Source organism: Schistocerca americana, chromosome 1 (genome assembly GCF_021461395.2).
Source record: "Schistocerca americana isolate TAMUIC-IGC-003095 chromosome 1, iqSchAmer2.1, whole genome shotgun sequence".
Classification (NCBI taxonomy): Eukaryota; Metazoa; Arthropoda; class Insecta; order Orthoptera; family Acrididae; genus Schistocerca; species Schistocerca americana.
In genome coordinates this window covers 219,155,435-219,169,015 of record NC_060119.1, presented here as the reverse complement: position 1 = coordinate 219,169,015, position 13,581 = coordinate 219,155,435, and the positions used below count along the sequence as shown (strand labels likewise).

Here is a 13,581-nt window from a genome sequence, read left to right as displayed (position 1 = left end):
AAACGAAAATACTGGTGGGCACTAAAATGGGAAGGGGTCAGAGACGTATGAAGGACATCAAGAGATGACTCGGATTGGTCCTATGTTGAGCAATTGTCCCATAAAACCTACCTCTCGCTTTTATGGAGATTATTGTCTCTTGTTTTCGCATGTTAAATGTAACCACTCTCGTTATACGAAGTGATCCAACGTAACGAAGAAGTAAACGGTATATCTTGAGTTTTCTGTTTTGTTTGACAGGGCTCTACATTGATCGGCAATGAAAATATAACCATGTTAGTATTGCAGGTAATGCGACTTTGGAGAGTAAGTTGCTCCACGTTTTGAATTGTGTCGTACAAAAAGGAATCATTGCAGCATAAACCTTTCACTTCATTTAAAATGATATTGGTCTCAATAAACGAACAAATAGTCTATGCAACGACGATGGAGCAAAAAAAGACGTACGTTGGTGGTGGGGGGAGGCAAAAATCCGAGCGTATCCTGGGTTCAGTTACCGTTAGAGTGGCGCTCTACCAAAATTTCTGTTCGGTTCCTTTAGTACACTACGTAAAAGACCTAGTAAATAGTAGGGTTATCAGTAGTATTGGTAGCATTGGTAGGAAGAGAAATATAAATGGATGTGTAACAAAAAAACTGAGAGCCAACGATTTCTCTTTGTCTTTTTTTTTATTTCTTGTTTTGAGCATAATTAGAAACGTATATCGTTAACTATTACATCATTGTGTATTTTAGACTTTTACACAATATAAATAGCTTTTTATAAGTAATAAAGTTAGCTGTTATCGCAACTTGTTCGCTTTTATGTAATCAAAAGCAATTTCTTTTGATGTAAATATGTAGTTTTCATCCGCAAACATAAAAAAGGATAATTATTGTTGTTATTTTGTACTCCGTCATGGTCAAAGGCAATAGTTTCCTGTTATTATTGATAAATGCGGCAGTTGTTTATGCATAACAGAAATATATTTCATATAAGTTCAACGGAATATTGGACCGATGTTTGATATATTTTTCGCGTTGTTTTTATTTTACCTTTTAGTTAAGGAAACTGCGTTTTCTAGCATTTTATGATAAACCTTATTGTTTTCTTTATTTTTACTGGCTCAAAGCACTATGGGACTTAACATCCGAAGCCATCAGTCCCCTAGACTTAGAACTACTTAAACCTAACTAACCTAAGGACATCACATACATCCATGCCCGAGGCAGGATTCGAACCTGCGACGGTAGCAGCATTGCGATTCCGGACTGAAGCTCCTAGAACTGCTCGGTCACAGCAGACGGCTCTTTACTTTTACTACAATTTCCCTCTATTTCACATTTCAAATCAACAATTTTTGAAGAAAACCTGACTTAAACATTGACAAGTTCAATTTTGCTGTAAATACTGCTTATTTTTAAGCAACAGACAGATGTACAACAACAATGTTGCGTAGGTTATGCTGCCCTTTATATATACTCCCTCAATTTCTAGACGGTGTACTGCTTCCTGTTTTTAGGGGAATCTAGTGAGACACCGATCACATACTTAAAGAAATCGGTAGTTATTAGGTAACACTTGACAGCTATTCAACGTATCTGAGGTACAAGTAACACGGGTACTACCTTAACTGACCAAAGCTACTCGGCAAACTGCCGTAGCCTACGCTTGGTTCTGACAGCCTAAGGTAGCCTACGGTAGTTTCACAACTGTAGTTACCATAACTGCGCCACTGGCAGACGCACTAAAGTATCACATCAAACATTATCAGCAATGCTGCCAACTGTCTGATATTACACTGTACACTATTAGCTGAATCCATACACTCAACAATCTTTACTATACACCTAGCGGAATTCAAATACTGTAAGCAAAACAATAAGCAAAGATAAGCTGTCATAAGATCTGTCGCAAGTGTGGTCTTCTCCTTGCACAATAATTAACCAGCAAGACCCTACCCTCGATTCCTTAAAGAAAAACTGTGTCCAGCGTATCTGAATGCTAAAGACGTCATATCTCCAGAACTATGTGTCGTCCAATCACATAATTTTTCATGTAAATTCGATGGTACATGAAGACACTATCTGAAAAATGTGTTGCAAATAAGGTTAGTACTAACGAAGTAATAAATTAAAACCCCATGCTTCATAATTACGTTGTACTGCTTAAGCAGCGAAAATATAGTAAGCGATAAACATTTTCCTGTCATTACTTTGTGTGGACGTCAGCGACAAGTTTCAAAAAGTTTGTTGATACTGCTAAACGCTCTCATTCGCAAATATTACATGAATAAGTTGTAGGTTATTTGCGCATTGTGGTTTACACTGTCTCAATACGTATACACATTTTCCAACTTTAAAATTTGACTTATTGTGTTGAACCTAGAGTTATAGAACTACTGTAGTCTACTGTAGACTGTTATAAGTAAGGGAAGACTGTGATAGTTTTCGTAACAACTTTGGTCAGTTAAGTTCGTACCTACGGTGCATGAACGTTAGGTGTGTTACATACCTATCGGGCGTTATCTCCTTTCAGTCGCTTTGTTTGCGTTTGTGATCAGTGTCTTACTAGATTCCCCTAAGAACCGGAAGCGCTGAACTGTCTAGAAACTGGGCGAGGATATATAAAGGGACGAGTAACCTATGGAATATTTTCGTTCTGCATAGTTATCCTCCTGCCTGTAACTTAAAAGTAAAATGAACTGTCTACAAACTGAGTGAGGGTGCATAAAGCGCCGAGTAAGCTATGGAAAATTTTTGTTCTGAATACTTATACTCCTGCCTGTAACTTAAAACTAAAGAGTATTTATAGCAAAATTGAATTTGTCAATGTTTAATTCAGGTTTTATTCGAATATTGCGATTTGTTACGTGAAACAAAGGGATGTTGTTAAAGTAAAGGAAAAAATATAGATTTACCTATAACGCTAGAAGACGCAATTTCCTTAACAGAAAGGTAAAATAAAGAAACCCGCAGAACAAAAGTATATCATTGCTTCAGTACTTCGTGAACTTATAAAAAACATGTTTGTGTTATTCATAAAAAGCATTTATCAAAAATAGGAGTGACAAGGAGGAGGGTCAGGACGGTACGTCATCTGTTAAGACATCAGGGAATAACTTCCATGGTAATAGAGGGAGCTGTAGAGGGCAAAAACTGTAGAGGAAGACAGAGATTGGAATACATCCAACAAATAATTCAGGAAGTAGGCTGCAAGTGTTTCTCTGATACGGGGAGGTTGTCAGAGGGAAGAAATTCGTGGTGGACACATCAAACCTGTCAGACTAGAAGCAAACTAAATAAAAAAAAAAGAAACATGAAAGTCTTGCCTTTGATCATGACGAAGAATGCTTTATTGAATACAAGATAACATATTTTTACTTGCATCAAAATTAATTACTTTTCTTACATAAAAGCACAGAAGGTAGGCGACCACCAAATTTTTTATACTCATAAAATGCAATTTACATACTGTACTGATATAAAATATACAATGGACACACTGATTGATGCGCGTTTCTGCAAAGAATCACCAAATTTTTTATAATCATAAAATGCAATTTACATAATGTACTGATATAAAATGTACTATGGACACACTGATTGATGCGCGTTTCAGCAAAGAATCAATCAAACAAAAATAAACAAAAACGACAAAAGTCTTAGACTCACAGTTTCTCTTAAACACAATCATTTAAGTTTCTTTTTCTACCAACGCTACCAATACTACCGGTAATCCTGCCATTTACTACGTCTTTTATGTAATGTTCCAAAACAACCGAACGATAGTTTTGGTAGAGTACAACTCTAGTTAAACCGTTAACGGAAAATTATACCTCTGAATGAGCTGATTATAGCAGCATTTTAAATTTTTAAATTCGCACAATAGTTATATGATATACTAAAAATCAAATTTCTACTGCACCTTGAAGCCGTTAGATAGCCAAACCACAACTGTATGACGGCTTTAACTGTTTAGTGGTAATATATACTGGAGAGCCAAAGAAACTGTTACACCTGCCTAAGATCGTGCAGCGCTACCACAAGAACGCAGAAGTGCCACAACACGACGTGGCATGGACTCTAGGAATGTCTGAAGTAGCGCTGGAGGGAAATGAATCCAGGAATCCTGCAGGGCTGACCATAAATCCGTAAGAGTACGAGGGGGTGGAGATCTCTTCTGAACAGCACGTTGCAAGGCATCCCAGATATGTTCAATAATGTTCATGTCTGGAGAGTTTGGTGGCCAGCGGAAGTTTTCAAACTCAGAAGAGTGTTCCTGGAGCCACTCTGTGGCAATTCCAACTCTGCGTGTGTGGGGTCGCATGATCCTACTGGATTTGCCCAGGTCCGTCTGAATGCGCATTGGACATGAGAGGATGCAGGTGATCAGACAGGATGGTTACTTACGTGTCACCTGTCAAAGTCGTATCTAGACGTATCAGGGGTCCCATATCACTCCAGCTGCATACGCCCCACACTATTAGCGAGCCTCCACCAGCTTGAACAGTTTCCTGCTGACACACAGCGTCCATGGATTCTTAAGGTTGTCTCCATACCCATACATGTCCATCCTCTCGATATAATTTGAAACGAGAATCGTCCGACTAGGCAACGTGTATCCAGTCATCAAGGTTAATGTCGCTGTTGACGGGTCTAGGCGAAGCGTAAAGCTTTGTGTCCTGCAGTCATTAAGGGTACACGAGTAGTCCTTCGGCTCCGAAAGCCCATATGGATGATGTTTCGCTAAATGGTTTGCACGCTGACACCTTTTGATGGCCCAGTATTGAAATCTACAGCAATTTGCGGAAGGGTTGCACTTCTGTCAAGTTGACGATTTTCTTCAGTCGTCGTTGGTCCCGTTCTTGCAGTATCTTTTTCCAGCTGCAGCGACGTCGGAGATTTAATTTTTTGCCGGACTCCTGACACTCACGGTACACTCGTGAAATCGTCGTACGGGAAAATCCCCACTTTATCGCTACCTCGGAGATGCTGCGTTCCATCGCTCGTGCGACGACTATAACACTTTTTTTTTTCCTTTGTTGTCATTTCATTTCCCCAGCAGGGGCGGGCTGGCAGCAGCATAAGCGCTGCTCTTCAGCCAAGAGACATAAATAGACAGGAAGAGATTGAAAAACAACATAAAAAAGATAACATGGCGGAATATAGAAAAAAAGGCGGAACAGAAGAAAAGAAGGTATACAAAGCGGTGACTGTAAATCGGAGATAAAAATCTGAAAAAGTACGTTACACATATACCACACACTACATTAAAAGGCACCAGGCAAAGTACGGCTGGAGCATAAAAATTCGCAGAACGAGTAAAACAGCCAGTGACGGACGGCGTAGCAAGGAACTGCAAACAATTAAAACCACATCACTAGATGACACTGTATAACGGTACCAAAAACACAGCACTAATACAGTCTACTGATAACAAATAAAAATCTGAGAGGATCTGCAAGGGTGGGGGGGGGGGGGTGAGGGGGGAGAGCAAAGGGAAATTCGAAGAAGGGGAAAGGAGGCAAGGAGGAGGGGAGAGAAAGGGGGATGAGGTGGGAGAGGCGCCGAAGGAGAAATGGCAAGGGAAGGGACGGGACGGGAGAGGTAAACAGCTAAGGAGGGGGTGCAGCGACTCAGGGAGTGAAGGAGAAAAAACCGCTCTGGGAGAAGGAGGGGAGAGGAAAGGGATCCCTGGGGAGGGAGCAGCATGGCCAGGTTACAGTTGGAAGGAAGGGTACATGTCATGGAGAAGTTTAAAATCTGGGAAGGGGAGGTGCTGGAAATTGCCCTGATGAAGGAGATGGAGCGTGTGGATGTGGAGAGAGGGAGGAATACAGCAATGTGTAACAATTTTTTTTCTGTATTGAGTTTCGTTTCCCCCCCCCCCCCCCACGAAGGGGGCGGGCTGGCATCAGCTTAGTATGCCACTCTTCAGCCTACAGAATTTGTTTTAAAAAGATGAAGATAATAAATAATAAAAACAGGCAATAAAATCGGAGACTTAAATTGTAACATGGCGGAAGATCGTGGAACTTAAAACATAGAACAAAGGGTTGATGATGCTAATAAAATACATATGAAGCAGGCAGGTAAAATAATAGACAGACAATTCAAAAAACATGGTGACAATCTGGTTTCTGTTCGCAACACTTTGGAAAGATGAACAACACTGAACAGTCACTTGAACACTGCACTAAAAAGTTGGCACAAATATGACATACCACATCTGAGGGCAGATGGGAGGAACCTGGACAGACGATGGAAAAAGAAAAGGGGGGAAGGAGAGGAAAAACAAAGGGGGCGAAGGGAGAAAGGAGGCGATGGACGATGAGGACCCATAAGAGGGGAGGGGCATTCTGGGCAGATGCAACAGGGAGTGGGGAAAGGCAGAGGAGGGGAATACAAAAGAGGACTGGGGGAGGGGGGGAAGAAGCGAGGCAGGGAGAGGTTAGGTGGGGAGATAACAGGATGGAAGGAGGGGGGGGGAGGGGGAGCCCAGGGAAAGGACAGAGGAAAGGGAGGGGCGTGAAGATCATAGTTGATAGGAAGGATAAATGGAGGGAGAGAGGGCATCATCTGGGAGGGGCAGTTGACAGAAGCCACCTTGGGAAAGGAGATGAAGAGTGTAGAGATGGAGGGCAGGGAGGATGTGGCAGGGAGCGGGGATGGGAGAGGAGAGGAGCAACCATGGGGTGAGGGGGATCAAGGCGGTGGGAGGTGTAGAGTATGTGGATATGTTCGAGGAAGAGGAGCAGATGGGGGAAAGGAATGAGGTCGTAGAGGATTCACGTGGGGGACGGGAGGCATATACGGAAGGTGGGGAGAGTGCATGGCACTCGAGGAACTGAAGGTACTTAGAGAATTTGGTGGGTGGGGGGCAGATATCCAGGCGGGACTGGCATAACAGAGGATGGAACGGATTAAAGATTTGTAGGTGTGGAGGATGGTAGAGGCGTTCAACCCCCATGTTCAGCCAGAGAGGAGTTTGAGCAGTCAGAGGCGGTTGTGTGCTTTGGATTGGATGGAGCAGAGATGAGGGATCCAGGTGAGGTGACGATCAATGGTGAGGCCAAGGTAGGTGAGTGTGCGGGAGAGGTGGACTGGACAGGCGCAAATGGTAAGGGAGAAATCCAGGAGCCGGAAGGAACGAGTGGTATGACCTATGATGATTGCCTGGGTCTTGGAAGGATTGATTTTCAGAAGCCACTGGTTACACAATGCGGCAAAAAGGTCAAAGTGGAAAAGGCGTTGTGACTGTTGGAGGGTAGGAGTGAGGGCAAGGAATGTGGTGTCATCGGCATACTGCAGGAGGTGTACTGGAGGGGGGAGAGGGGGGGGGGGGGCTTGAGGCATATCTGCCGTGTGCAGGAGGTAGAGGAGAGGGGAGAGGACAGAGCCCTGGGGCACACCTCAGAGGGGTTGTATCACAACGCTCAAACTCGCTTAAATCTTGATAACCTTCCATTGAAGCAGCAGTGACCCATCTAATAACTGCACCAGACACTTATTCTCTCATATAGGGACTGCCGACTGCAGCACCGTATTCTCCATGTTTACGTATCTCTATATTTGAATACGCGTGGCTATACCTGTTTCTTTGCCGCTTCAGTGTAGATCCGTATCTGTTCTCAGAGAGTTGCTGCGGTCGACGTCGGTAGAGCTGGCTGGTTACGAAGCAGTTGTGCTGCGCGGTGTGCCCTCTGGAGGCGTGGAAGTCGATGTTGATGTCGGTGCCAATGGGGACGACCCGCAAGCGGGCGCCATCGCTGGCGCGGACGACTCGGAGAAGCCCACCGACGACAAGGGAGGCGCGGCCTTCTCGCCGTCGGCTTCTGCGGCCGCTCTGCTGCCCACGCTGCTGGTGGCCGCTCGGAGGGCCTGAGAGGCGTCTGCAGATGATACTGGCTACCAGCGATAGCAAGTCCCAAGACAGTGCCCGCAGTTCTTTTTAATTTACAGGAAACTTAACACAATATTGCGATACAATTGACAATGAGCCTAAAAGCGAATGCGAAAAAAATAAAATGAAACCGGTAGCAAATTAAGTTATTCGTGAATCAATATTATAGATACAAAAAAAGTTAACAATAAAATTTCAGATGCATAAGTGCTACGATGTGTAAGATTTTAAAGTTGTTAATGAGTTAGAGTGAATGAGTGAGAAAGACAGATAGATGACTGAATGAGGGAGAGAGTAAGAGTACGACAAATAGTGACGTTGTCAAATCAGTATTTCTGTAGATCAAATTTTTATAGCAGTGTCCTTGTTCCTGTGTCACTGATCACGTATACCTGCATGTATTCATTTTTTTTCTGTAGTGCCTTGGGATCATGCAACTACCTCCTCTTCATCCGCTTCTGATTGTCTCCCTACTTTTCCCAGAGGCTCGAATGGCATTACATTTAAGTTTTGTTCTTGTTCCAGTGATTTTCATCGATTTCCCAAAGTTGCTTAAGATGAATGCCAGGACGCTTATTTCTAAAGGCACGACCAGTTCCTATTCCTATCCTTCCCCAACCTGATCTTCTGCTCCGTCTCTAAAGATCACGTCCTAGACATGATGTTAAACCATAATCTTTCTTCCATTCCTATAGTAGCACTATATAACTTATAATGTTACGAAGTGTTTGATAAGCCACTCCATGTATTCAAATAATAATAAATGTTTAAGCGCCTGTCGTGATATTTTGACAGTCGTTGATCTTTTGTTTGACGTCATTGTACGTTCTACGGCGTTAGCGGGAACACATTTTTGTAACCAATAACCTATTCGATACGCCTACAATTACCGCTCGCAATATGTCTCGTGGAACAGTAGTGAGCAAACTGATGACTGTGTAGCGTAGGTTTACAAAAGGGACAGTAGGGAAGCTACAGACACTGAAAATCGGTATAATCTGGCGAAACATATATTCCGAAATGAAAGCATAAATTCAGAGGTAATCCCATCACAAGTATTCACACATTATTTCACACGGAATATAGCCACTGGGCAAGTGTACTTGCCGTACGGCAAGCTGAAAGTACACAAGATCACTCACAAACACGTCTTCAGTTTGAAAACCAGTCCCCGGAGGGAGCGGTAATTGCCGTACACTGAATTTCGCGATGTTGACTCTTCTAGAAACTGCAACGGAATGCGGCTGGATAGCTGCTCACCAGGTTATTTAATGGCTCGGTCGATGAGCTACAGTGCATCTCCACGGTACAAGAAAAGGTCCATGTAACTAACCTAACAGGGGTGAGAGGTGGAACCGTTCCTGCCGTTCTGACCGCTCGGAGTGGGACAGTTCTGCCCCTCCCATTGGCTGCCCTCAACTGGCGAGAATTCTCAGAAGGTGGGAGAACCGCATGTGCCTCCGCCACCCTGTGGCTCCAAAGACGATTTGCAATAACGGCCAGAACAGCAACCTCATTTTGCCATCTTGAGCTTTCTCTACATTAATTAAACGGGGATGCTAAAATTACCCTGCCTTCTCTATTCGATAGTCCTCTACGTAGACACTGCCTCTGTAGTGCATCTGGACTTGGGAAAATTAATTTATAGTATTAAATGATCACGTTTGATGAACTGTTAATTAATTATTCGACTGGTCGGAGTTCGGTATCATTTTATATGTAGTTCGAATCTGTGATCAGAATTAAAGGAATAATTTCATTTCTCTCTCTTCCTTTGTTGTGAGGACTGATCCGGATAGATGCTGTGGCCTTGCCGCGCCCTTGACAAACACACTGCTTTACAACTTTTTTTTCCAGTTCTCCGAAGTATTCTTTGCTTTTATTTGCACACCACCATTCATGTTCGTTCCAAATGACAAAAATAAACCACAGGTCGTTTGGGAATGCAAGCTGTGAATTCATATGGGCAAGACAGCTAATTCGTGTACGTAGGTAACGATCATGCAACCACTCACGAATGTAGTATATGAAGTATGATGGTTGTACCCTCCTACATAATATAAAGATCTGCAGTTGTTTCCCACTGCCGGCCAGAGTGGCCGAGCAGTTCTAGGCGCTTCAGTCTGGAATCGCGCGACCGCTACGGTCGCAGGTTCGAATCCTGCCTCGGGCATGGATGTGTGTGATGTCCTTAGGTTAGTTAGGTTTAAGTAGTTCTAAGTTCTAGGGGACTGATGACCTTAGAAGTTAAGTCCCATAGTACTCAGAGCCATTTGAACCATTTTTTCCCACCGAGGAGTTACTGACCACAAACTACCTTCCAGGGTTTCGATACATCTTTCATGCATAATCGTTGACCGGGAATGCATTCCTCTTACGGGAATCAGTGAGATTCCGCGAGTAATGAGGTTGACGGGCAGGGTGTGGTATAAGTTGAGAGTTTGGGTCTGGCGGCGTGCTAGGTTAGTCCAGGCGGTTACGGTCACCACTGCGTTCGGTTGGCATTTTGGCCAGCGCGTCTGCCTATTACGCGGGAGACCCGGGTTCGAATTTCAGTCCAGCATAAATTTTCAACTTTCTCCATTGAAATAAACCAATGTCCACCGGCAGCTAAGGACTTTAATTCCTTTGTTTCTTAATGTTCAAATAACTTCCGGGAATACAACCGGGTAACGACGCCGACAACCGTAGATATTACGACAGGAGCACACTCTGCAATTTTCAATGCGTAACTGCACAAGTAAGCGCTGTGAAAAGGAATGTAAAACCTCGTTTGTCAGACAAACGCCAGAAGGATACACTTACATAGTCTAAAAACTAGCGTCATCACAAACCAAAGATGACCTTCATAATAACTTATCGTTTGTGAAACGAATAATCAACTAGAGAGGTAAGATTAAATCTGTCTCTCTTTTTTAGCAAGTAACCTTATAAATACAGATGGACTTTGTCTCCATTCTGCATGGAAGCCTGCTCTCTCCCTTGTCAGAAATGGAGGGACAGAGTTAATGTTAACTCACTAGCTCACTTTTAACCTCTGATATCCGTCATCTTTGGTTTGTGATGGCTATAGTGTTTAGTGTGTGTGTGTGTGTGTGTGTGTGTGTGTGTGTGTGTGTGTGTGTGTGTGTGTGTGTGTGTGTGCGTGTGTCATCATTCCGGAGTTTTTCCTACAGACCGAGGTTTTAAATTCCCTTGCACAGCGCTTACTTCCTGCAGTAACATCTTGAAAACGCCAGGGTGTGCTCGTGTCGAAATATCGGCTGTTGCCGACGACATCATCCAGCTGCATTCCTGTAGTTAGATGAACAACAACTCTGGTGTTAAACTGCCAGTCTGTCGACAGTACCCCCAACCTGAATCACGGCCTCAACTGGTCAGCCAATCCACCCATTCATCTTTTCGGTGGAAAACAATTTCAGGCTCTTATTTCGTTCACAAGGAGCAATGGGCTCGACGCAAAGTCAGTTAAGTCCATTTTGGCCGAAAATGGGTTACGATAAGATGCAGTAATTGAGTATGCATCTTTTAGCGTAAGAACACAGCTTGTGTCTATTTATTAACAGAAGGTACAACAACTAGACGACGTATATATATACTTGTTTTTAGAGCAAGACTCAGGTAAGTTTTACACTTACCTGGAATTAGCAACAGAAGTGACGTGCGCCTAGAAATTGACCTATGATCACACACAGCGGTCTGCCGCTGTATATAATTCAACTTCAGAACAGATCTCACGGTTACACAAACCTGTATTACTCTATTTATATTACTCAGTCATTACCAGAGTATCTTCAAGTGTCTACATACAACGAAATAACAAAATAAGACACAATTAATCACTACAAAAACAATCTTAAATATAGTACTTAACATTAATAACCTACAGAAAACTTACGCTGTGAAACCGTACTCCGATGTGTGTCGCTATTTAACAAGCCAACATCTCCGTCTGTATTTAAAACACGAGAACATTTAGTGTCCATTAATTCTGTGGCGAAGTACTTGACAATAATCATGTAACTTGTGATCCTCAGTATTGAATACGTCGTCAAAGATGTACGCAGTTAGGAATGGATGCTACACAGAACCAAAGAGCACTCTATAATTCTAAATCACAGACACCTTAATATCTAACATCTTTGACGATGTAGTCATTACTAAGCATCACACATATATCAGTATAATAATAATTTCGTGTAGCTCACTAAATCCATTGTCAAATGCTTTGTCACAGAATTGCTGGACACCACATGTGCTCATGTTTTACAATCAAATGGGGATTCTGACTTGTGTCGTGATGATTAATTGTGGTTATGAGTTGTCATACATCCTAATACGTTTCCACAATGTAAGTTCCCTATAGATTACGAATGTTGAGTGCTGTATCTAATATTCTTTTCGTAATGATTTATTGTGCCTTATTTTGTATTTTCGTTGTATGTAGATATCTGAAGATGATATGTTAATGACTGAAACTGGTCGTGTAACATATACTGAATACTACAGCTATGTGCAGCCACGATTTTACAACTTTTACAAGCCGTAAATCATCGCTTCCTGAAAATGATATACATTGTACGTGATGTTCTCAAAATTTAGATTTTTTGGCGCCTGAATCAGGTAAGTTAAATATATTTTCTCACTATCTGAAAAATTGTAATTTTATCCTGAAATAGCTTTCCCATTTGAATTTATTGGACGTAATGTGACTTACTTCCATTTTTTTAAACGAGAGCTCCTGCTTCAGAGAGACTCTAAGAAGGCAACTTTTTGGACTCCTTTTGTGAGATCATTACACAAATTGCTGCTGTGGATTCCTGGAAAACATTCCATAAGTGGTTCTCGAGGTTTACATTCTACTTCATCTCCTAGCATTGAAAATACAGCACGTTCTTTGCAGCATCTGATAAAAAAATTAAGTTGTTTTGACACTTAACGTATCATGAATTTCACGTAGAAGTTCCAATAGCCTTGCGTACCTAGCACAGATCCTCAAACCTCCTATGACGCCTTTACCTCGGTTCTGGTTTCCAAATGTAAATTACGCCTCGTTATTTACCTGATAGCAAGAAGAGACAAGTTTAACAAAGCCACATCTATTACAGTGACAAATTTTGAATGTAGTAACTCAACGAGTAGTAACTTTACATCAATCTCAAAATAGGGAAGGATTTATCAAGACTTACTATAAGGTCGATTTGTTGCTTTTTACCTCGAATCCTAAATACAAAGACTCGAGTTACACATTCCTCATTAACTCTGCTGCATATTTCCATACATTTAATCTGTCCTTTAGAAATGAGATTCAACTGTTACAATATTGCAATGTTACTGCAGTTGTCATTGTCACGTAAGATTTTAACTGATTGGATTTACTAATTTCATTTTCCAGTGATCAATGTAATTTGCTCATATATATTTAAATGTGTTCAGTTTATTTCTTATTTCGTAGTTCCATTCCAAGGGCACGCAGCATCATCCATAATCCATACCACAAGGACGAACTCATTCCGTTAGTCAGTTGCTGTCACATGTCTTCATTTAAATTATACTGATTGCGTCACGAGGTTACAGATATTGGTCTTATGTATTGATATTTTAATACTACGTTCTCAATACACTTAAGCTGATGAAGGTTTCTCATAAAAGTTAATACCATAGGACAGATGTTGTAAAGTAGATGAAGATAAAAT

General features: G+C 42.0%; 1 protein-coding gene across 1 annotated transcript in view; it reads left to right on the top strand.

Annotated features, from left to right (window-relative positions):
* The window catches only part of LOC124620491, a 274,372-nt gene extending 266,274 nt beyond the window's left edge, over positions 1-8,098 (top strand). Inside the window, exon 19 of the mRNA XM_047147076.1 lies at positions 7,618-8,098. Within this exon, the coding sequence (XP_047003032.1) occupies positions 7,618-7,867 (250 nt within the window). The 3' untranslated portion in view covers positions 7,868-8,098. The remainder of the gene's footprint in view (positions 1-7,617) is intronic.
* The last annotated feature ends 5,483 nt before the right edge of the window (positions 8,099-13,581 follow it).